A 21909-nucleotide genomic window follows, 5' to 3' on the forward strand; every position below is an offset into this window, starting at 1 on the left:
AATAGGGGGCCTCCAGACCTTCCCAGGGTGCCCTGCTGGCCGCCCGGGCCACAAAGTCACTACTGACCCGATGTCCTGCCGGAACCAGTTCCGGGGGCCTCGAATGCAATTCAGCGTCCAAGCAGCGTGGACGCGCTATTTCGAAAGAACAAAACGCTGTTTCGAAATGCATTGGCCGTGTAGACGTGTTATTTCAAAATAAGCGCTTCCGAAATAACTCTGTCGAAGGGAGATATTTCGAAATAGCGCTGTAGTGTAGACGTACCCTCGCACGTCCCCCAAAAAAGGAGGGATACAGCATCTTGCGCAAAAGGGGGGGTTGCCGACACAGGGCCTCGTCCCACGGTACGTCCGTCTGGTCCGGAGCCGGAAAGGGAACCGTCGCGCACAGCTCTCCGTGCGGAGCCCCGCCACCGCACAAGGCCGCATGTCCCCATGCGGAGGGCGGCCCGGCAGGACCACGATGGGGCCCATCTACCCTGGGGAGACGCCCCAACGCTCTGCCCCGCGCGCCCCTCCTGTGCCTCCCGCCCGCATCCGGAGCATCTCCTGGGACTCAGAGCCCCGGGGGGGGGGGGTCTGGATCCTGACTGGCAAGCCGGGCACCCAACCGCATGCCCCGAGAGCCCCCAGAAGGCCCCGCCCCGTGGGTGAGCTCAGCATGGCCGGCCCCAAAGATTCAAAATCCCAACCCAGCCCCTCCAAGATTCATGGGGCTGCCCCCAAAGCCAGGCCCTGAGAGAGATTCGGGGTGGGGGGGAGGGGAGTTCAGTCTGTTTTCTCGTTCAGAGCGCCCCCTGGTGGTGTATGTGTGTGTGAGAAAGAGAGACTGTGTGAGAAATGGTGTGTGTTGGTGTGTGTCTGTGTGTGACAGAGAGAGAAAAGTGTATGTGTGTGAGAAAGTGTGTGTACATGTGTGTGTGTGAGAGAGAGAGAGAGAAGTGTGTGTGTGAGAAAGTGTGTGTACATGTGTGTTTGTGTGTGTGAGAGAGAGAGAAAAGTGTATGTGTGTGAGAAAGTGTGTGTACGTGTGTGTGAGAGAGAGAGGAGAGAGAAAAGTGTATGTGTGTGAGAAAGTGTGTGTACATATGTGTTTGTGTGTGGGTGTGAGAGAGAAAAGTGTATGTGTGTTAGAAAGTGTGTGTACATGTGTGTTTGTGTGTGTGTGTGAGAGAGAGAAAAAAGTGTATGTGTGTTAGAAAGTGTGTACATGTGTGTTTGTGTGTGTGTGTGTGAGTATGCCAGTGTGTGTGAATGTGTGCATTTTCTCTGTGTGTGTGAGAAAGCGTGTGTGTGTGTGTGTGTGTGTGAGAGAGAGAGAGAGAGAGAGAGAGAGACAGGGTGTGTATGTGCATGTGAGAGTGTGTGTGTGTCTGCACCACAACCTTGTGTCCCTCAGCTTGGGCCCCACCCCAAAGCCTGCACCCCCAGTCGGAACCCCCACCCCCCGTACCCCAACTCTGAGCCCCTCACCCCCGGCCCCACCCCAGAGCCTGCACCCCCAGCCAGAACCCCCACCCCTCGCACCCCAACCCTCCTCTGCTCTGAAAAGCTGGTGGGTGCTGCTGGCGGGGGTGGGGCTGTTTGACCTGGACTAGGGGTCCCACCCGGGAAAGTCAGAGCAAGACTGAGTTAAATACTCCGCCCCCCTCCCCGCAGGACTTTGTGTGCCCTGGTGTGGGCACCTCCCAGCCGGCAGGGACACCTAGTGACTCAGTGCAACACTGCAAGGCAGGGACAATAAGACCCTAAAACAACCTCCCTCCCACACTTCCCTCCTGCCCCCTCTGCCCCACGGCGTTAGGCGGGCGTTTAAGGGCCACCAGAGGGGGCATGAAGGGACGAGACCCTTCCAGACCCAGGGCCCGGCGAGAAAAGCTAGCGGCCCGGTGCAAGCCGCAAGGTCCCCTCTCGGGCTGGACCCACGGAGGATGTGGGGCGGCTCCAGCCCCCTGGCTCTGACACGCCCGCCGATCGTGGGGGGCCGGGGTGAGCCCCACGGACGCCTCCGCCAGTTTGGAGAGCCCCCCAAAAGTTCCCCCCGGGACGAGACACAGCCCCGTGTGCTGGAGACCACCCGGAGCAGCGTTCTCCCCACGGCGCCCAACGCCGTATCCAATCCCCGGCCGGGCAGAGAGCTCAGGAGACGAAAGCAGGACCAACCCCGACTCCATCATCCCAGCCAGGGCTTGGTCCAGCCGGGCCAGCTAGGGATGGAGACTCCACCCCCTCGCTAGGCAACCCGTCCCTGTGCTCCTCCACCCTCCTAGGGAAAGAGTCTGGCCTCATCTCCACCCTAGACTCCCCCACCGCAAGGTGAGACCGTTGCTCCTCCTTCCGCCACCCGCCCCACTGAGAACAGCCTCTTTTTCGGAGCCGTTAAAAGTTTTCCGTTAAAAGCATTTTCGGAAAAGCGCGTCTAGATTGGCAGGATGCTTTTCCGGAAATTCAAGCGGCCAGTGTAGACAGCTGGCAAGTTTTTCCGGAAAAGCGGCTGATTTTCCGGAAAAACTTGCCAGTGTAGACACAGCCAGTGTGTGTCTTCATTTTTACCGTTATTCCGTGGGTACGTTTTACACCCCAAAATGGCATCGCCGGCCCGGCGACAAAGAACGTGTTTAAAGAAATGTGGTTCAACTACGGGGGGAATGGGTGTGTCTGAAAACGATAGGTCCTGGGGGTACGTCTAATATTTTTTTTAAAGGGGTACTTTATTAAAAAAGGTGGAGAAACACTGGACGAAACAACCCCACATCCCTCCGTCTCTCCTATTCCTAGTCCTTTGGGTCGCCCTCCCTCTCCAATGCCCCCACATCCTTTTCTGCAGTGGGGGGGGCCCAGAACTGGACGCAATTCTCCAGAGGTGGCCTCCCCAGAGCCGAATAAAGGGGAATAGTCACGTCTCTGGATCTGTTGGCCATGCGTCTCCCAACGCACCCTAATTTGCCATTCGCCTTCTTGGCTACAAGGGCGCCCTGTTGGCTTCTCTCCAGCCTCTCCCCCTGGGGCCTTTCCTGCCCCACTGAGCCGGGCGCTCCCAGCCTGGGGGATCATAGAATCATAGAACTGGAAGAGACCTAAGGAGGCATCAAGTCCAGCCCCCTGCTCTAGGCAGGACCAATCCCAACTAAATCAACCCGGCCGGGGCTTGGTCAAGCCGAGGCTTAAACACCTCTAGGGATGGAGACTCCCTTAATTCCCTAGGGAACCCATCCCAGCGCTTCACCACCCTCCTAGCGAAATAGTTTTTCCTAATATCCAACCTGGACCTCTCCCACCACAACTTGAGCCCATTGCTCCTTGTTCTGCATCTGTCACTACTGAGAACAGCCTCTCTCCAGCCTCTTTGGAACCTCCCTTCAGGAAGTTGCAGGCTGCTCTCAAATCCCCCCTCACTCTTCACTTCTGCAGACTAAACAGACCCAAATCCCTCAGCCTCTCCTCGTAGGTCATATGCTCCAGCCCCCGAATCATTTTGGTTGCCCTCCGCTGGACCCTCTCCAATGCGTCCACATCCTTTTTGTAGTGGGGGGCCCAGAACTGGACACAATACTCCAGATGTGGCCTCATCAGAGCCGAATAAAGGGGAATGATGACACCTCTGGATCTGCCGGCAACGCTCCTCCTAATGCACCTAATATGCCATGAGCCTTCTTGGCTACAAGGGCGCCCTGTTGACTCATATCCAGCTTCTCATCCACTGTCACCCCCAGGGCCTTTTCTGCAGAGCTGCTACTTAGCCAGTCGGTCCCCAGCCTGTAACAATGTTTGGGATTCTTCCATCCCGAGGGCAGGACTCTACACTTGTCCTTGTTGAACCTCGTCCGATTTCTTGTGGCCCAATCCTCCAATTTGTCTAAGTCACTCTGAATCCTGTCCCTGCCCTCCAGCGTATCTACCTCTCCCCCTCGCTTAGTGTCATCTGCAAACTTGCTGAGGGTGCAATCCATCCCCTCGTCCAGGTCATTCATAAAGATATTGAACAAAACCGGTCCTAGAACCGATCCGCTAGACACCGACCGCCATCCAGCCATTGATCACTACCCACTGGGCCCGGCCTTTTAGCCAGTTTTCTCTCCATCTTACCGTCCATTTATCCAATCCACATTCCCTTAACCTGCTGGCAAGAATATCGTGGAGACCGTATGAAAAGCCTGGCTAAAGTCCAGGTCTATCACATCCCGAACAGGGGGTTGGGGGCGCTCCCCGCCGGATCTCCCCCTTGCGCGCAGGATTTTCCCCCGGAAAAAGTTGGGGAAGGGGGGGGGGAGCTGGGATCAGCTGTTGCCAGCAGAGGGCTCTGCAGGCGGCGGCTGCTCCGGCAGCTCCGGGGCGTGTCTCCGGCGCTTGCACTTCCCAGGTCGCACGGGGGGGTGGAGGGGGGAGCCGGGCTGAGCCGCGGCCGCCAGCCCCCGGGAGGCGCGGGCTGCAGGTGAGCGGTGCGCCCTGGGCGCACGGCCGCGCCGGGAAGCGAACTGGGTCCCCTCCAGGGCGCGGCGCTGCGCCCTCCGGCGCGCTAGGGCGCGCGGCTCCCAATCCCCGGCCGGAGGGGGGGGCAGAGCCTGGGGGGAGGGGAGAGGCCTCTACTCCCCCCCCCCCCCCGGTGCTCCCCGGCTGGGCTACGCTTTGGGTGACGTGTCTTGCCGGTGACGTCATGGCGAGAGGATTCCCCTTCGGGGGGTTCCCTTTCTGGCACCCCAGATAATGTGGGGGGGGGGGAGCCTGGGGTTACAGGCGGTTTGGGACGTGGGGGGGGGCTCCTGCCCCACATTTTACACCCCCCCCCCAGTTCCACCCTGGCCCCTTCCTGTCCCTGCCCCTCTTTCGGCCCCCTTGAACCCACGGCCCAGGCTGCAGCCTCCCTTGCATGTTATCAGCCTGCGACCCACACACACACGTGCACACAGTGGGGCAGGGGGAGGAGAAGCCAGGTCCTGCCCCTGCCTGCTGCCCCACTGCTGCGGGGGCTGCGGCGCTGCTGGGTTCAGACCCTGCCGGTTGGGGGGCGCGGGGGTCACCGTGTTTAGTGGGCTCGGTTCAGGGGGGTGCGCGGAGGAGTTAAGGGCCCCCGGGGGTGCCTGGCATGGCAGAGCCAGGCACATCAGTCAGCAGGGAGGCCCATGGAGTCAGGACCAAACCCCCCAACTCCCTTCTCCCCCGCGTTTCAGGGGGTCTGAGTTCGCGGAGCAACCCTGCAGCCTGCAGGGGGGTTCTGGGTTGGGGGCCAGTGCCCCGGAGCCGGGGGGGGGGGCAGGCTATGCCCCAGCTTCTCAGCATCCCCGTGGGCCAGCCCCCCGCTGCCCCCAGGGCTCCCACGGTCTGCATCTGAGACACTGTGTGGCTCCGCTTCCTCCCAGGCCAAGCCTGCGGCTGAACCGGTCCTCTCTGCCGTGCATCTGGGAGGTGCACCCCCGGCGTTTTCCAGCCCCGGAAACCCCGGGGTGAGCAGGGAGAGGCAAAGCAGGCCCAGTCCGGTGTTGGGGTTCCCCCGTTTTCTTCTGGCCGTTTCCAGTGTCCCGGGTTGGCCCCCCAAGTCGTTTAGTCCTGCCCCAAGCGTAAGCATCACCCCCTGTCTGCCGCGTTCCCTCTCGGATTTTTTTCCCCAACTATGTGCGGAATAAAAATTGTTCCGTGCTCCGAGGCATGTGTGGAGGGGCACCACCCAGAGACACACCTGCCGTCGCCGGCGGGCACTCTGCCGATCAGCTTGGCAGCACCCGAATCTCTCCTGGGCAGCCGCCCAAACACACCGCTGACAGGGAAACGCTGGTGCCACGGATCGCGGGGAAACTGAGTCACGAAAATCTCACTGAGCGGCCCCATTTCGCGGCTGTCGAGCTGTGCGTTGCAGCCTTGCGTCTGGGGCCGCTTGGCTCCCTGCCGGGGGGGACACAGTGTGAAGGAGCAGACCCGGGGGGGGCACAGAAGGGTGGGGGGCGCCCCTCGCAGAAGGGAGCCGGGGGTGTGTGTCTCTGCCGCAGATCCTGACAGGTGCGGGGGCGGGGGGGGTGTCTCTGGATGTTTCAGGAGCCGGTGGCCTGGGAGGAGGCGGCGGAGTTTCACCCCGGGGCGCGTCGGGCCGCAGGAGCACCATGCAGGAGAACTACGAGAACGTGATCTCGCTGGGTAAGAAGCCGGCACGAGCCCGGGTCTCGTGTGTTTTCTGGGGTCAGTGGGGACGTTTCTCCGCCAAGCGGAAATCCCCCTTCTCTCTGGTCGCTTGGGATGGTTAATAAGTCCCTGCCGGGCGAGGAGATTTCCGGCCGCAAGCAGGCCACTGGGGGAAACTGAGGCTAGCTACGCCCGCCTGGAAAATAAGAGGCATGGTTTCCAGAAAGAAGGGAATTAACCGCTGGTACCGGGGCCGTGGGCAGGGGAGAACATCAGTTTCCTGGGCTCTGTCGGGGTGCAGTCCAGCCGGTAAGGGCGACCCCTCTGCTCTCCGACACATTTTCCCCGTGGGACTGTCTCCGTGCCTCAGTTTACCATTGATAAGAGGGGGGGATTAGCTCTGGGTTTCCTCCTGGGTGAGAGCAGTGGAGCGCCCCGATGTGATGCAAACGGGGTCCGAGTCGGTGCCGGAGTCGTCTTTCTAAGGAACCGTGTTAGCTCGGCCGCCAGATACGGGCCGGCTGCAGGAATCCCCGTTTTCCGGGCCTGCGAGAAGCAGGAAGCCGGACTGGCCGGTCGGAACGGTGTCGTCCGGCCTTCAAAGAAACCGCACCGCATCCCCCGTCTCTGTCGCCTCCCCCCGCCCGGCTCCTCTCGGGGCCTGGCTTTGGGGCTGCGCCCGTCTGCTGTCTAACCGCCCGTCCCGTCCCGTCCCGTCCGTGTTTCCCCGCAGCGGAGGAGATCGCGATCAGCTGGCCCCGGATCACCGCCTTCGCCGAGTCGCACCGGCGGCGCGGTCTGGTCTCCGGTAAGCGGCTCTAGATCTCCAGTCCCCTTCGCCGTCCCTCCCCAGGGAGCAGCCGGCTAACCCCCCGGCTCCCTTTCAGGCTTGGAGATGGAGTCGGAACTGGGCCAGCTGGAGCCAGCTCCGGTCCAGAACTCGTCCGCAGCGGGCCCCAGCGAGGGTGGGATGACCCCCGACCTCCGCCGGCAGCTGGGCTTCATCCTGCAGACGGCCGGCCGGAGCCAGGTGGAGAAGATGCTGCGGGAGCTGGTGAGGGAGCAGAGCCAGGAAGGCAAACGCAAGGCCCGCAAGAAAGCCCCGAGGAGCGCCAAGGACGGAGGTGAGGGGCGGCGTGTGTTAATGGAGGGAGGATGGGAGAGGCCTGTGACAGGGGGGAACGTTCCCTCGAATCTTCCCCATCCATGCGCAGAGTTTTGGATCGGGGCGCGGAATAAATTTTGTGTCACAAAGGGCAAATAGGGAGCAGGTTTCAAACAGCTTCTCTTCACACAGCCCCACCGCCAACCAGTGGAACTCCTCGCCAGGGGATGTTAGGCCAACACAATAACAAGGCTAGATAGATTCATGGCGGTTCGGTCCATCAATAGCTATTAGCCAGGATGGGCGGTGCCACCTGTGTGGACATGCACCACCCGTAGGAACAAAATCGAGCTGCGGGCGTGCTGCGAATCAGCCGGGCATCCTTAGAATCTCCCCTGAGATTTGGCTTACAGGGGACGCTGGGAGGGGAGCATGCGTGCTCCTGTTAAACCTAGCGGGAGCAGAAGGGACTGGGGTTCACGGCCCTGTTTCTCCAGGGAAACATCAAGTGATCTCCCCCCGTCACCCATTTCCAGACAAACAGAGGCGAGGGACACCCTCCCTACCCATCCTGGCTAGTAGCCATGGCTGGACCTAACCTCCATGAATGTATCTAGTTCTTTTTCGAACCCTATTAAAGTCCTGGACTTCGCAACATCCCCCGGCGAGGAGTTCCACGGGTTGACACTGATGTTAGAGGGATATCACGTAAGAACAGCCGGAGGTCCATCTAGTTTGGTGTCCTCTCTGCCAACAGTGGCCAATGCCAGGTGCCCCAGAGGGAGGGAATGGAACAGGGAATCCTCACATGATCTCTCTGCTGTCATCCATTTCCAGACAAACAGGCTAAGGCACCATCCCTACCCCTCCTGGCTAATAGCTATTGATGGACCTAACCTCCATGAATCTATCTAGCCCTGTTATTGTGTTGACCTAACATCCCCTGGCGAGGAGTTCCACAGGTTGGCTGTGTGAAGAGAAACTGCCTTTGGCTTGTTTTAAACCTACTCCCTGTTAACCTTTCAGCAAGTTAAATCCCACAAGGCCAGGATGACACCCAAATGACCTCAAAAATTAACTAAGGGACACTTCAACACACACACACCCGCCGCTCTAAGTTGCCCCGGAATATGTCCCTTCTGCACTAAAGTCGCTGATGCTTCTAGGAACCAATGCATTGTCCCTGCTCTTTAAAAACAACCTGCATGAATCTATCTAGCTCTTTTCTGAACTCCGTTCAAGAACTGGGCTTCGCAACATCCTCCAGCGAGGAGTTCCACAGGTTGGCGGTGTGCTGCGTGAAAAAAACCTTCCTTTGGTTTAAAAGCTTCAGAGGGGGTAGCCGAGTGAGTCTGTAACAGGAAAAACGTCAAAAACAACAAATAGTCTAGTAGCACCTTAGGGTGTGTCTAGAGTACAGGGTTTTGTTGACGAAAGTGGCGTTTTGTCGACAAAACCGTACCTGCGTCTACACTACTGCCGCGTTCTGTCTACAGGAAGCCAACAGTTTTGTTGACAGCGGTGAACCTCGTTTTACGAGGAAGCACGCCTTTTTTCGAAAGTACTCGTTCGGAAAAAAAGGTGCTCCTGCACGCACACTGCTTTTTCGAAAGAGAGCGGCTACTCTCTCTTTCAAAAAAGCGGCTTGCTTTTTCGACAGGACTGGCTGTCGTCTAGATGCTCTTTTTGGAGCGGGGCTTTGTCGGCCGTATCTGTCGAAAACGGCATGCTGTCTATATGTAGCCTTAACGACTAACTAAACCTGTAGATGGGGCCATGAGCTTTCGTGGGCGCAACCTCCTTCTTCAGATGACTGGAGTATTACAAGTCCGGATCCAAGAATAAATAAGGGAAGAGGAAAAAAGGAGGAGCGAGGGGAGAGAGAGATGTTTCAAGTAATTGCCAGAGGCTGATAACAGTTAGTACTTCCGTGAGTTGGTTGGTTAAGGATGTGGAAGGTAGCTTGTGAGTCCCTTTGGCCAACCGTTGAGTATCTAAAACCGAACGGTTTGTTCATAAAAGAAAGAAACAAAGAGGTGAGTGTTGAACTTGTTCGTGGAATCGAAGACGTACGCCACTGGCCCAGTTCTTGGTTCAGGCGACGGAATAAGCCGCTAAGTCAAGTCTCTGGTCCCGTGCCAATTATCAGACAGCCCCCGTGGGGTGAGTCCGCGGTCCGACGGCTTGAGCCGTAGAGAAGCCGGAAAGAGGTCAAATTAGTGGGGTTCCCGGGGGTCTTTCTAGCTTCTCCCGTGTGGAAAAGTACCGTCCCAAGATGGAGTTCGTCCCAGGGGCAACTTTCCTCTCCGGACACGACTCGGTCCTTGGGAGGCGAACGCCACTGCCCGCCGGCTAGTGTGCACCTTCCTAGGAAGGCTCGTCAGAGGTGAAAAAGAAGGGCGTAAGCGCCAATATCACATGTATACGAATGGCATAGCATCGCAGAGCACGAGAACCGGAAGGGCCCTCGAGGGGTGATCGAGTCTGGTCCCCTGCCCTCCCAGCAGGCCCCAGCACCGTCTAGGCCGGGGTGGCCAACCCATTTCGGGCAAAGAGCCAAAATATCAGTGGATCCAGTGCAAAGAGCCGGGGGGAAGTTGTCTAGCAAAAAAAAAAAAAAGGACTGCCCCTTTAAGAAAACACATGTAGGGGCTTTTTGGTCACATCCCACGCCCGCTGGCTAACGCCAGCTTTCATGGCCACGCAGGACGGCTCCGCTGCCCCCGGTGAGCACAGGGAGCCGGGAGCAAAGGGCTGTTTTCGGGGGAGGCTTTACGAGCTGCGGGGGGACTTCGCGAGCCGCACCCTGGAGGGGCGGGTTGGGCACAGCTGGTCTAGACCACTGGTCCCCAGTGTGGTGCCCACGGGCGCCATGGCGTCCACTGGGCCATTTCTGTGCGCCCGCCGAATGATTGGGGCCGTCCCCGCCCCTGGGCACATGACACAGAAGCAGCGCCGGCCCTGGGCGCGTGGCATATGGGCAGCCCCACTCCTGGGCGTGCGGCACAGGAGCGACGCCGGCCCCGGGAGTGTGGCGCGTGGGTGGTGCCGGAACCAGAGACATGGCGTATGTGTGGCCCTGCCCCGGGCACGAGTGCGGCCCCGCCCCTGGGTGGCTGGCTCATGAGTGGCCCCGCCCCCGGGCGCCCCACAGCCCCAAAAGGTTAGGGACCAGTGGTCTAGACTCTCCAGGGACAAAGACCCCACAACCTCCCTAAGTGTAATTATAAGGAGCAAATCATAACCTGTCCATAGACGCCTGACTTGACATGCCTTGGGCCAGACTTCTCAGTCTATACCAGTGATCAGATCTTCATCCGATAGCATCCCCCCTCCCCCTTAGACTGGCTCCATTCCCCCGTGGGGCAGGGAGTGACTTGTGAGACATTTGGCCCCTCAGCTCCTGGGCGGAACCCCCCCTTCCGCTTTTTCGGAGAGCCCGCTCCACTCTCGCGGCCGTGAAACAGCTCTTCTTCAGGGAGTCGACTTCTGTGCAGAGACCTTCTCTTGGGGGGCCCATTCTCACCTGGGGGGTCCGCCCCTCCGCCTCCGGGACGGCGCCTCTCAGGGCCGTCAGCCACCTGCCTCCACTGTGAGCAACCCCCAGTCTCCCAGCAGAGCCTCCAATATCCCCAGCAGTAGCCCCTCCCCTGTCCAGTGTCTTCTCGCCAAGTAAGAGGGTCGCCCTCCCTTCCCTCCCCGTCCAATGTTCCCCCCTCGTTGGGGTCAGCTGGGCCAGTTGCCGGGGTCCCCCCCCCGCTGCTCCTTGTCTGTCGTCTGGCCAGAACCGACCATGTCCTCTAAGCAGGGTCGGGGTCACCGAGGTACCAGACACCACAGCTCCAACTCTGGGCTGTTTTCTGCAACAGGAAACACCCCATTTCTGTCACGTTCAACCAGTAACGTCCGGGCACCGAGCGCCCCCTCCCCCCCGTATGTAACACCCCCCGACACTCCCCACTTCCTGACAACTTGTGGTCTGGGTTCTCCAGCAGGTGACGGGGCGGCGAGCGAGAACGAGGAGGAGAGCCCCCCACTGGACGGATCGGAGCCGGCCGAGTCCCCCGAGGCGGTAGCGGGCAAAACCGAGGGCCCCGACCAGGGTCACGCCAGCGGGAGCCAGTGCCGGTTGGAGGGCCCGCCCCAAGAGGAGAAGAGCCCGGCGCCGGCGAAGCCGGAGGGCAAAGCCACGCGCCGGGCCGGCCTCAAGAAGGGCAAGGCGCCCCCTCCCGCACCGCCGCCGAGCACGTGCACGGAGTGCGGGAAGGATTATGGGCCGCGGGCGCCGGAGAAGCCGCACCAGTGCGGGGAGTGTGGGCGCTGTTTCCGGCAGCGCTCGGTCCTGGCCAAGCACCAGAAGATCCACACGGGCGAGAAGCCGTACCGGTGCGGCGACTGCGGCAAGTGCTTCAGCCGGGGCTCCAACCTGACGCAGCACCAGCGCATCCACACCGGCGAGCGCCCCTTCCCCTGCGCCCACTGCGGCAAGAGCTTCATCCAGAAGTCGGACCTGGAGCGGCACCAGCGGGTGCACACCGGCGAGCGGCCCTACCAGTGCGGCCAGTGCGGGAAGCGCTTCAGCGTCAGCTCCCACCTGGACCGGCACCGGCGCACCCACGCCGGGGAGCCGCGCCGGCCCTGCGGCGGGGGCAAAGCCGGCGGCACAGCCGGCCGGCACCGGGGCCGCCCGGAGGAGGACGAGGAGGAGACGGTGGCTGCCCACCAGTGTCCCGAGTGCGGGAAGTGCTTTGCCCAACGGGCGTCCCTCTCCAAGCACCGCAAGACCCACACCGGGGAGAGGCCCTACCAGTGCGGCGACTGCGGCAAGCGCTTCAGCCGCAGCTCCAACCTGACGCAGCACCAGCGCATCCACACGGGCGAGCGCCCCTTCCCCTGCGCCGACTGCGGCAAGCGCTTCATCCAGAAGTCGGACCTGGAGCGGCACCAGCGGGTGCACACCGGTGAGCGGCCCTACACCTGCCCCGACTGCGGCAAGAGCTTCAGCGTCAGCTCCCACCTGGACCGGCACCAGAAAATCCACGCCGCCGAGCAAGCCTCCTACCGCTGCCCCGAGCACCTGCAGGGCTTCCTGGCCGCCCACCAGCACGGGAAGCTCTTCAAGTGCGGCGACTGCGGGCGCAGCTTCGGGCAGAGCGCCGCCCTCATCAAGCACCAGCGGGCCCACGCCGGCGAGCGGCCGCCCCAGTGCCCGGACTGCGGGAAGAGCTACCTGGCCTGCGGCGCCGGCCCCAAAGGGGCGGCCGGCGGGAAGCCCCACAAGTGCCCGGACTGCGGGAAAAGCCTGGTTGGCGTTTCCCCGCCGGCCACGCTGCTCTCCCGGCGGCGCGCCCAGCAGTGCCTGGACTGCGGGAAGAGCCTGGGGGGCGGGAAGCCGGCGGCACCGGCGGCCGAGAAACCCTTCAAGTGCGGGGATTGCGGGAAGGGCTTCGGGCAGCGCTCGGCCCTGGTGAAACACCAGCGGATCCACACGGGCGAGAAGCCCTACGCCTGCCCCGACTGCGGCAAGGGCTTCATCCAGAAGTCGGACCTGACCATCCACCGGCGCATGCACACCGGCGAGAAGCCCTACCGCTGCCCCGAGTGCGGGAAGTGCTTCAGCGTCAGCTCCAACCTCATCACCCACCAGCGCACCCACCTGGGCGAGAAGCCCTACCAGTGCTCCGAGTGCGGCAAGAGCTTCATCCAGCGCTCCGAGCTCACCATCCACCAGCGGGTGCACACCGGCGAGAAGCCCTACAAGTGCCCCGAGTGCGGGAAATGCTTCAGCCGCAGCTCCCACCTCAACCGGCACCAGCGCACCCACGCCGGCGACAAGCCCTCGCCGCTGGCTGCCAAGGCTCCTCCTCCCGCCGCGGCCGCCCCCGCCGCCGGCAACCCCCTGCAGCCCTCCTCCGCCTTCTCCTCCGCCTCCTTCCCCTCCCCGCTGGGCGCCTCCTCCGCCCCGCTGCCCTCCCTGCCCTCCTTCCCCTCCTCCCCCTCGCCCCTCTCCATCCCCGCCCTCTCCAGCAACCCGCTGGACCTGCCCTGGGCCCTGTCCTTCCCCTCCCGCGCCTTCCCCCACCCGTCCTTCCCCTCCCCGGCTCCGTCCGGCGCCCCGGCCTCGTCACTGATAAACTAACCCCCCCGACCCTCCTCGCGCCCCCTTGTTCTCACCTGCCTCCCTCCCTCCCGACGGCCCAAGAATCTTGCCTTTCCCCCTCCCGTCGCCCCCCACTGCCGTTCCGTTCCCCCTCTCACACTCCCTAATTCTCACCTGCCTCTCTCCCTCCTTGCCCGTGAATCTAGATTTTCCTCCTCCTGGCACCCCGTAATCTCAGCTCTCCCCCTTCCTGGTACCCCATAATCTCACCCCCCCTCCTGGTACCCCATAACCTCAACTCTCCCCACTTCCTGGCACCCCGTGACGTCAGCTCTCCCCCCTTCCTGGTACGCCATAGTCTCATCCCTCTTCCCTCCTGGTACCCCATAACCTCACCCCCTCTCCTGGTACCCCATAACCTCAACTCTCCCCACTTCCTGGCACCCCGTAACGTCAGCTCTCCCCCCTTCCTGGTACCCCATAGTCTCAGCCCTCCCCCTCCTGGTATCCCATAACCTCAACTCTATCCTTTCTTGGTACCCCATAACCTCAGCTCCCTCCCTGCTGTCATCCAAAAATCTCAACTCTTCCCCCTCCTGGCACCCCATAACCTCATCTCTACCCCCACCACCACCCCATAACCTCAACTCTCCCTCCTGGCACCTCATCATCTCAGCTCCCCCCCTTGCATCCCATAACGTCAGCTCTTCCCCCCACACCCCATAACCTCAACTCTCCCTCCTGGCACCTCTTCATCTCAGCTCCCCCCCGCCTTGCACCCCATAACCTCAGCTCTTCCCCCCACCCCATAACCTCAACTCTCCCTCCTGGCACCTCATCATCTCAGCTCCCCCCCGCCTTGCACCCCATAACCTCAGCTCTTCCCCCCCCCACCCCATAACCTCAACTCTCCCTCCTGGCACCTCTTCATCTCAGCTCCCCCCCCCCTTGCACCCCATAACCTCAGCTCTTCCCCTTCCTGGTACCCGATAGCCTCAACTCTTCCTCCCCCCTCCTGGCACTCCATAATTTTAGCTCTCCCCCCTCCTGGTACCCCATAACCTCAAATCTCCCCCCTCCTGGTACCCCATAACCACAACTCCCCCCCCCCGGTACCCCATGAATCTCGCCTTTCCTCCCAGTCCCCACTCCCTGCATCCCCAGTGTCACCACCCCTCTTGCAGTCGCATCCTGAGGTTCATCATGTTTGGCCCTACGGGCCCGGCCTCCTGGAGCCAGGGGACGTGCTTTGAAAACGTCGCCTCCCCGTGGGTGCCGAGAAGAGCGGGCAAACGTGGATCCTGGTGGCTCGGGCGCCCCACGGCCCATCAGCCGGTTTGACGCTCAGCCCGACCTCCTCCCCTTCCATGTCTCCAGTCGCTGGCCCCTCCAGTCCTGCCGCACAAGAGCCTCCGTCCCCGGCTCTCGCCCCGCTTTCGGCAAGGCGGTCGCCTCCCTCTCCGACCCTCTCCGGCGTCCCATGGCTCCAGAGCAGGGTGCCGGCCTCAGAGGACTCTTTGGAGGCCCGGGCCGGAAAGGAAAGACAGCTATGAGCCCTCCGATCTCGGCCTGTCTTGAAAGCAGCAGTCCCTGCCCTGCCGGTGGGCCAGCGTCCTGAGAAATAAGCAGAACCCTTGTCCTTGGGGGCTGCTAGAAGCTGGCATCTCCGGACGTGTAGATGGTAGGTGGTGGGGGGTAGTTTAAAGTAAGAGGTGGTCAACATTAGTGAAAGCTGGAGGACAAGCTGGGTTGACCTTTGGCATTTTGACGAAACAAGAAAAGAAGACAATAATTTTCCGACATTGTGAGTTCTCCTCCCTTTTTTTGTTTTTTGTTTTTAAACGACTCCAACGTGATCTGGAGTTTCACTGCTTCAGTGCCAATTTTTGAATTTTGAAATTTTGAAAACTGGACCTGAGGAGAAAAATGGTTTTTTTCCTTCCTTTCTCCCCCGACTGGCCTTTTTTAAAAAAAAATTAACGACTGGCTCTAGCGAGGCTCATCCCTAAGACGCTTGGGAACACTCGTCACTGACTAATTCCACTGGGCTCGTTTCTGCGTCGGTGTTGGATCGTGGCCCCCTCCGACGGCTCTTGCCTCTCTCTTTTCCCCGTCTGGTTCCATGGGACCTGTTTTTAATTTTTTGTAACCTTGTAAATAGCCCGGGACTAGTTTTAGACGCTGTAAATATATTTTTTTTAATCTATTTTCCTGTTTCCCGGTGAGGAGACTGCTGTGTTTTCGACACCTGCTGTACTATCGTGATGGAGGGGTGGTTTAGGAAGACTTGCCCCCCTCCTCGCAACACACTACTTGATACTCCTTCCTCCTTAGTCCTGGACTGTTTCAGAGACTAACGACTCAGTCAGCAAACACTTGAGGCTGCTTAAGTCCGTCCTTCGGCCGGCGTCTCCAAGAGTCCGGCGTCTCCCGACGCCCCTTCGCATCGTGAGACTGTGGTCGCGTACTCCCACATCCCAGCTGGAATTTCATGCAACACCCCCTCCCACACACACACACACACACACATACACACACACGTGTTGGTTTTCAGCTCCCTTTTTCGGTCTCACATCTCCCCGGCTTGCCTTTCGCCGCTCCCTGACGTAGGATCCCATCTGTGAAGGGAAAAGGAGCCAGGGGACGTTGTCCCCTTGGACACTCCGACGTCCATATCAGCACCCTGGTTCCCCTTCGACTTCCCATGGGAGGGAGGGGTTTAAGGTAATAGCTTTTATTGGACCTACTTCCATTGGTGAGAGAGACACCCTTCCATGCTACTGTTTGAGTTCAAAATAGCTGAGCCCGGGTCTACACTACAAAATTGCATTGGCACCACAGCGTTGGGGCGCGTTCTCCTGACCTCTCGTCACCCTCGCGAATGCACTCACACGGGAAACTTTGTCTTTGAATGACCCGGCCGCGGCGCTGCTGCCCACCGGAGAGGCAGCGAGCGATCCATCCAGCGGAGGTCGATGTGTCGGGTCTGGTGTAGACCTGATCCGTCGACTGCCGAGATGGGTCCCAGAACTCCAGACGTGGGAGCGGCGGGCGGAGATGCCACGGGAAGTCGATCTAAGCACGTTGACGTCTGCTCTGTTTTTCACGGAGCCGAAGTTGCGTAACTTAAATCGACAAGGAGTCCTGTGGCACCTTAGGGTACGTCTAGACTACAAGGTTTTGTTGACAGAAGTTCTGTTGACAAAGAGCGTCCAGACACATTGAGTTCTGTTGACAAAGCAAGCTGCTTTGTCGACAGAACCCTGTAGTCTAGACGCAACCCTAGAGGCAATAACACCTTCTGTCGACAGAACCCTGTAGTCTAGACGCAACCCTACAGGCAATAACTCCTTCTGTCGACAGAACCCTGTAGTCTAGACGCAACCCTACAGGCAATAACACCTTCTGTCGACAGAACTCTGTCGACAGAAGGTGTTCTGCCTCGTAAAATGAGATTTACCAGCGTCGACAAAACTGCTGAGTTCTGTCGACGTTATGTCGACAGAACTCAGCGGTAGTGTAGACGCAGGTATAGTTTTGTCGACAAAAGTCCACTTTTGTCGACACAACTCAGTAGTCTAGACACACCCTCATAGACTCACAGCTGTATTGGCGCATAAGCTTTCGTGGGCAAAGACCCACTTCGTCAGATGCATGTCGTGGAAATTTCCAGAGGCAGGTATCAATATGCAGCCAGAATCAGGCTAGAGAGAACGAGGGTTATATACATCAGCCAAACTGGACAGTCCCTACGTAAAAGAATAAATGGACGTCAATCAAATATCAGGAATGGTAATATACATAAACCTGTAGGAGAACACTTCAGTCTCTCCGGACATACAGTAGCAGATGTAAAAACAGCCATCCTGCAACAACAAAACGTCAAAACCAGACTTCAAAGACAAACTGCTGAGCTGCAGTTCATCTGCAAATTTGACACCAGTTTAGGATTAAACAAAGACTGTGAATGGCTAACCAAGTACAAAAGCAATTTCTCCTCTACGTCTCCTACTACGTCTAGACGACAGGCTTTTGTCGACAGAAGTTTTCTCGGCAGATACTGTCGACGAAGCTTCTGTCGACAAAGAGCGTCTAGACGACGTCCAGGTCTGTCGACAAAGCAAGCCGCTTTGTCGACATGAGAGTGTAGACACCAAGGACAGTGTAGATGCAGTAACGCCTTCTGTCAACAGAACTCTGTTGACAAAAGGCGTTATTCCTCGTAGAATGAGGTTTACCACCGTCAACAGAACTCAGCGGCAGTGCAGACGCAGGTCTAGTTTTGTCGACAAAAGTCCACTTTTGTCAACAAAACCCTGTAGTCTAGACACACCCTTGGGGTATGTCTAGACTACATGCTTACGTCGACATAAGTTTTGTCGACAGAATCTGTCGACAAAACTTATGTCGACATAGAGCATCTAGACGACATCCAGTTCTGTCGACAAAGCAAGCCGCTTCGTCGACATAACAGTGTGGACGCAAAGGACAGTGTAGCTGCAATAATGCCTTCTATCGACAGAACTCTGTCGACAAAAGGCGTTCTTCCTCATAGAATGAGGTTTACATACGTCGACAAAACGGCCGAGTTTTGTCGACGTTATGTCGACATAACTCAAAGGCAGTGTGGACGCAGGTATCGTTTTGTCGACAAAAGTCCACTTTTGTCGACAAAACCCTGTAGTCTAGACACACCCTTGGTATTCACACCTCCACATCAGCTGCTAGGAGTGGGCCTCACCTTCCCTGACTGAATTTACCTCGTTATCTCTAGCCTGATTCTGGCCTGCATATTTACACCTGCCTCTGGAAATTTCCACTACATGCATCTGATGAAGTGGGTCTTTTCCCACTTATGTTCCAATACATCTGTGAGTCTATAAGGTGCCACAGGACTCCTTGTCGCCTGTGCAGATCCAGATAAACACGGCTACCCCTCTGATACGTAACTTAGATCAACGGTCCGCAGAAGTGTAGAGCAAGCCAAAGATAATACCTCACCTGCCTTGTCTTTCTAGCATCCCGGGACTGACATAGTAAAACTTCCGGCCTATATGAATGGCCTAATTTGCCAGGGGTGTTCTGTTCAGCGGACTAAACATAGCTTCACCGTTGTAGATCGGTGGTACGTCCCTGGGCTGTAGCCGGTGAAAAACCCTGTCCAAGAATTCAGTCCTAGGGGGTTTTATGCCGCTTTCATCACCGTAGCATCTGAGTGCCTTCCAGTAGTGCATTAAACAGCTGTCTAACCATTTCAACAGGGAGGTTTAATGGGACTGACGAACGAGCCAGGCTGTGGTTCAGCTTGTGTTGTTTGGGGATGATCCCGGCTTTTTTGATGGAAGAGAAGGCGTATGAGGTTTGGAATCCCCCCACACTTGGGAATGTTTCCGGCCAAGCTGGGGGTAGGTGTCTCGCTGTACGGAGAACCCACAGGCCAGGGAAAACCCAGTCCTCCCGGGAAGGGTATAAATGGGTTTGCATCCTCAGGATGGGAGATTTAGGACCAGAATGCCAGGGACAGCTGATTCAGAATTCTGTTAGACTATTCAGCGCAACTTGGCCTGGGAAAAACGTAAAAACCAACCAATAATCTTGCAGCACCGTTTTTGTAAGTCTCGAAGCCTGCTTTTAAGTTTTTTCCAGTTACAGACCAACACGGCTCCCCTCTCTGAACCTTTTGGTCCAGGAAGTTCCTCGTTCCTAAAGAAACGGCTACTTGGAAGCGACCGGCGAAAACGTCCGTCGTTTTGGACGTTTGATTTCCGGCGTGGGACCGTAAAGTCAATGAACTTGGAGGAGGTGGCAAACGCTAAACACGAGATGTTACATTATTTGCTGCCTTTAATTTGGGCTGGCTGCTGTGAAGGCCGGCGCTGAGACCCGTTAAACGGAGAGACGGGGGAAGCGGAGTGGAGTGACGGGAGATCGCCGGAAGAAACCGTGTCGGTAGAGGTTTCGCCGACGTGACGGGAGGCCTTTGGGCAACCCAAGACTCAACGTCCTGTGTGAACTCAAAGACCAAAAGATTCGGACTGGTGTTCTCTTGCCACCTTACGGACGTGGGGCACTTTTTCGTGGGAGGCCAGCGGGGGCTGATGCAGCTGGAACGGGAAATGTTCCACGTGGAGAAAGAGCCGACAAGGAATAGCGGAATGTTGCGTTGACAAGGAGGAGAAGCCGGAGGGATGATGTTGTCAGGAGGACCCGCTGGACCGTGGCCGTCGCGAGCAGAGACACCGTTCCAACGGTGGTTGGTCTTTCACTGGAGGGTGATGGTGAGAGATGAAGTATATCTTCCCTGGCTTTACCCAATTATTCTGTTACCTCGCCCCCAAGGGATGCCTCATCTGGGTTTGTGATGTGCCTTCGAGAAAACGTGTGAACGGTGCAAACTGGAAGAAGAAACGGGCATTTTTCCTCGGCCGCCATGCCAATAACTGAGAAGCCGACAAAGGTGTTTCCCTGGAAAACCCGGGAGATGTATCTCTTTGGGTACGTCTACACGGCGGTGCTATTTGGGGATGTTTCCGGTATTCCGAAATAGCTATTCCACTTCTTTAAAACAAGCCCGTTCTTTGGAATTAGAACGGGCTCACGATTCCAATGTCTCTGTAACCCTCCTTCCCCGCGGAGTAAGGGAGGCTTCGGAATAATGGCGTATTTCCAAATTTTGCCAAATTTCACCCAATTCAAAATTTCACCAAATAGGTACCATATTTTCCAGCGTATAAGACCACTTTTGATGCTAAAAAACATCCCCCAAAAATCGGGGGTCGTCTTATACGCCGGGTATACAGCTGGCACACCGGGGCTGTCCCGCTGCCGGGACGTCCTCAGAGGCTTTGCTCCCGGTGTCCCTGGTCTGCTGGAGACGGTCCCCAGCAGACCAGAGGCACCGGGAGCAAAGCCGAAGCGGTGGCGGGGTGCCGCGCTTCTGAGGCTTTGCTCTGGCAAAGCCTCAGAGGCGCGGGATCCCGCCGCTGCTGCAGCTTTGCTCCCGGTGCCTCTGGTCTGCTGGGGACCGTCTCCAGCAGACCAGGGACACCGGGAGCAAAGCCGGGGAGGCGGAGGGGCGCTGGGGTATAAGACGATAACCTATCTTTTAACTAAAAAATTAGGGAGTCGTCTTATACGCCCAGTAGCCTTATACGCCGGAAAATACGGTATTTTGAAATAGCTTATTTCGAAATAACGCGTCTACACACAAAATGCATTTCGAAATAGCTTTTTGCTCTTTCGAAATAGCGTCTCCACACTGATGCTAAATCGCATTTAAGGCCAGCCGGAACCGGTTCCGGCAGCGTATCAGGTCAGAAGTGACCTTGTGGCCACGGCAGCTTTGTGGGAAGGGCCGGAGGCCCGCTATTTCGAAATAAGCATTTACACAGCGCTTATTTTGAAATAGGCGCTATCCTTTGTGAAATGAGGTTTACCAATTTCGAAATAAGCCCTCCGCTTATTCGAAGGAACGTTACTTCGAAATAACTTTGCTGTGTAGGCATGCCCTTTGGGTGCTGCGGTCAGCTGGCTTCCTCCCACAGAAAAAACGGTATGGCAGAAATAGAGACGATAAGTGATGCTTTTGGATCACCGTGTCCAGACCCAAAACCTCTTTTCCCCAGATAAATCGTTTCAGCCATTGGTGTCGCTAACCAGCTTTCATTGAAAAGTCTCTCGCCTTTGTGGTTGCAGAGAAAAACTTGAACACGGGATCCTAACGTTTTTTGCTCAACAACTTTCCTCCGGCCTTTTTTTTTTTTTGCTCAATAACTTTTCCCCGTTTTTTTTTTTTCTTTTCGCTTAATAAAAAATCCTCCGTATTCCGCATAAAATATATATGTATTGTTCGGTGTCCCTGGTCTTAAAAAGTTGAAGAAAGACGGCCCTAAAAGGTCAGAAACTGGAAAGCGAATTTTAAAAGAAAATCCCTGAATTTTGTTTTCTTTTTAAGAATTTTTGGATTTTTAAGTCGGTCAGGTGATTTTTTTTTTAGAGCTTGATTTAAAAAAAAAACTTTCGAGATTGGCAGTGCTGTAAACATGTCCCGGGGAACCTTAGGTCAATGGGGCCATAGAGGGATGAAAACCGATAGGCAGGTAACAAAGATTTCTGGCCACAGGCGTGGCCAAGAAAATGCACCACACTTGTTCTCTTGGGGTACATCTAGAAGACGTTCTTCTTTCGAAAGGCGATATGCAAATTCGGTGCTAATTTGCATATCTTCCGATCTTTTTTTCGTCTTTCATCATGTGGCGCCAAATTTCGAAATAAACCGCCATTCCGAAGCATCCCTGCATCCTCGCGGAACGAGGACGAGCGCGTCCGTTATTTCGAAAGCTGTTTTGAAATAACGGACGTGCTCTCACGACGCGGAATACACCATGTTGGGATACCAGACGTATCCCGAAATAACGCCGCAGTGTAGACCTCCCCTTCGTCTCCGTTTTCCCAACTGGCTTAAGACGACAAAGAGGCAGCTGACGTGCAGTTCTAGCTTGAAGAAATGACGGTGAAATCGTACCCGGTTTGGTGTCGTTTTCCTCCGTAGAGGGGTAGAAAAACTCTCCTTTAAAACACCCGGGAGCTGACC

General features: G+C 57.6%; 2 protein-coding genes across 2 annotated transcripts in view; one reads left to right on the top strand and one right to left on the bottom strand.

Moving 5' to 3' along the window:
* The window catches only part of LOC149523108 (uncharacterized), a 53172-nt gene extending 48917 nt beyond the window's left edge, over positions 1–4255 (bottom strand). Inside the window, exon 1 of the mRNA XM_089771384.1 lies at positions 4087–4255. The gene's annotated coding sequence lies outside the window, so the exon portion shown is untranslated. The remainder of the gene's footprint in view (positions 1–4086) is intronic.
* Positions 4256–4342: 87 nt separating this feature from the next.
* On the top strand, positions 4343–20193 carry LOC149523112 (uncharacterized). Its single transcript, XM_089771253.1, has 5 exons — positions 4343–4432; positions 6028–6126; positions 6845–6919; positions 6999–7235; positions 11209–20193. Exons 2-5 carry the CDS (start codon positions 6093–6095, stop codon positions 13353–13355), a joined length of 2493 nt encoding a protein of 830 aa, XP_089627379.1. The 5' UTR covers positions 4343–4432; positions 6028–6092; the 3' UTR covers positions 13356–20193.
* Positions 20194–21909: the final 1716 nt, after the last annotated feature.

The sequence above is a fragment of the Pelodiscus sinensis genome, chromosome 19, assembly GCF_052426305.1.
Source record: "Pelodiscus sinensis isolate ZL-2025 chromosome 19, ASM5242630v1, whole genome shotgun sequence".
In the NCBI taxonomy this organism is placed as follows: Eukaryota; Metazoa; Chordata; order Testudines; family Trionychidae; genus Pelodiscus; species Pelodiscus sinensis.

What these genes read in the sequence shown, in the direction of transcription:
- LOC149523112 (XM_089771253.1), top strand. Translation starts at nt 6,093, where the DNA reads ATGCAGGAGAACTACGAGAACGTGATCTCGCTGG. An exon ending in CGAGAACGTGATCTCGCTGG is followed by an intron (nt 6,127 to 6,844) that starts GTAAGAAGCCGG and finishes GTTTCCCCGCAG; the next exon opens with CGGAGGAGATCGCGATCAGC. An exon ending in GAGGAGCGCCAAGGACGGAG is followed by an intron (nt 7,236 to 11,208) that starts GTGAGGGGCGGC and finishes TGGGTTCTCCAG; the next exon opens with CAGGTGACGGGGCGGCGAGC.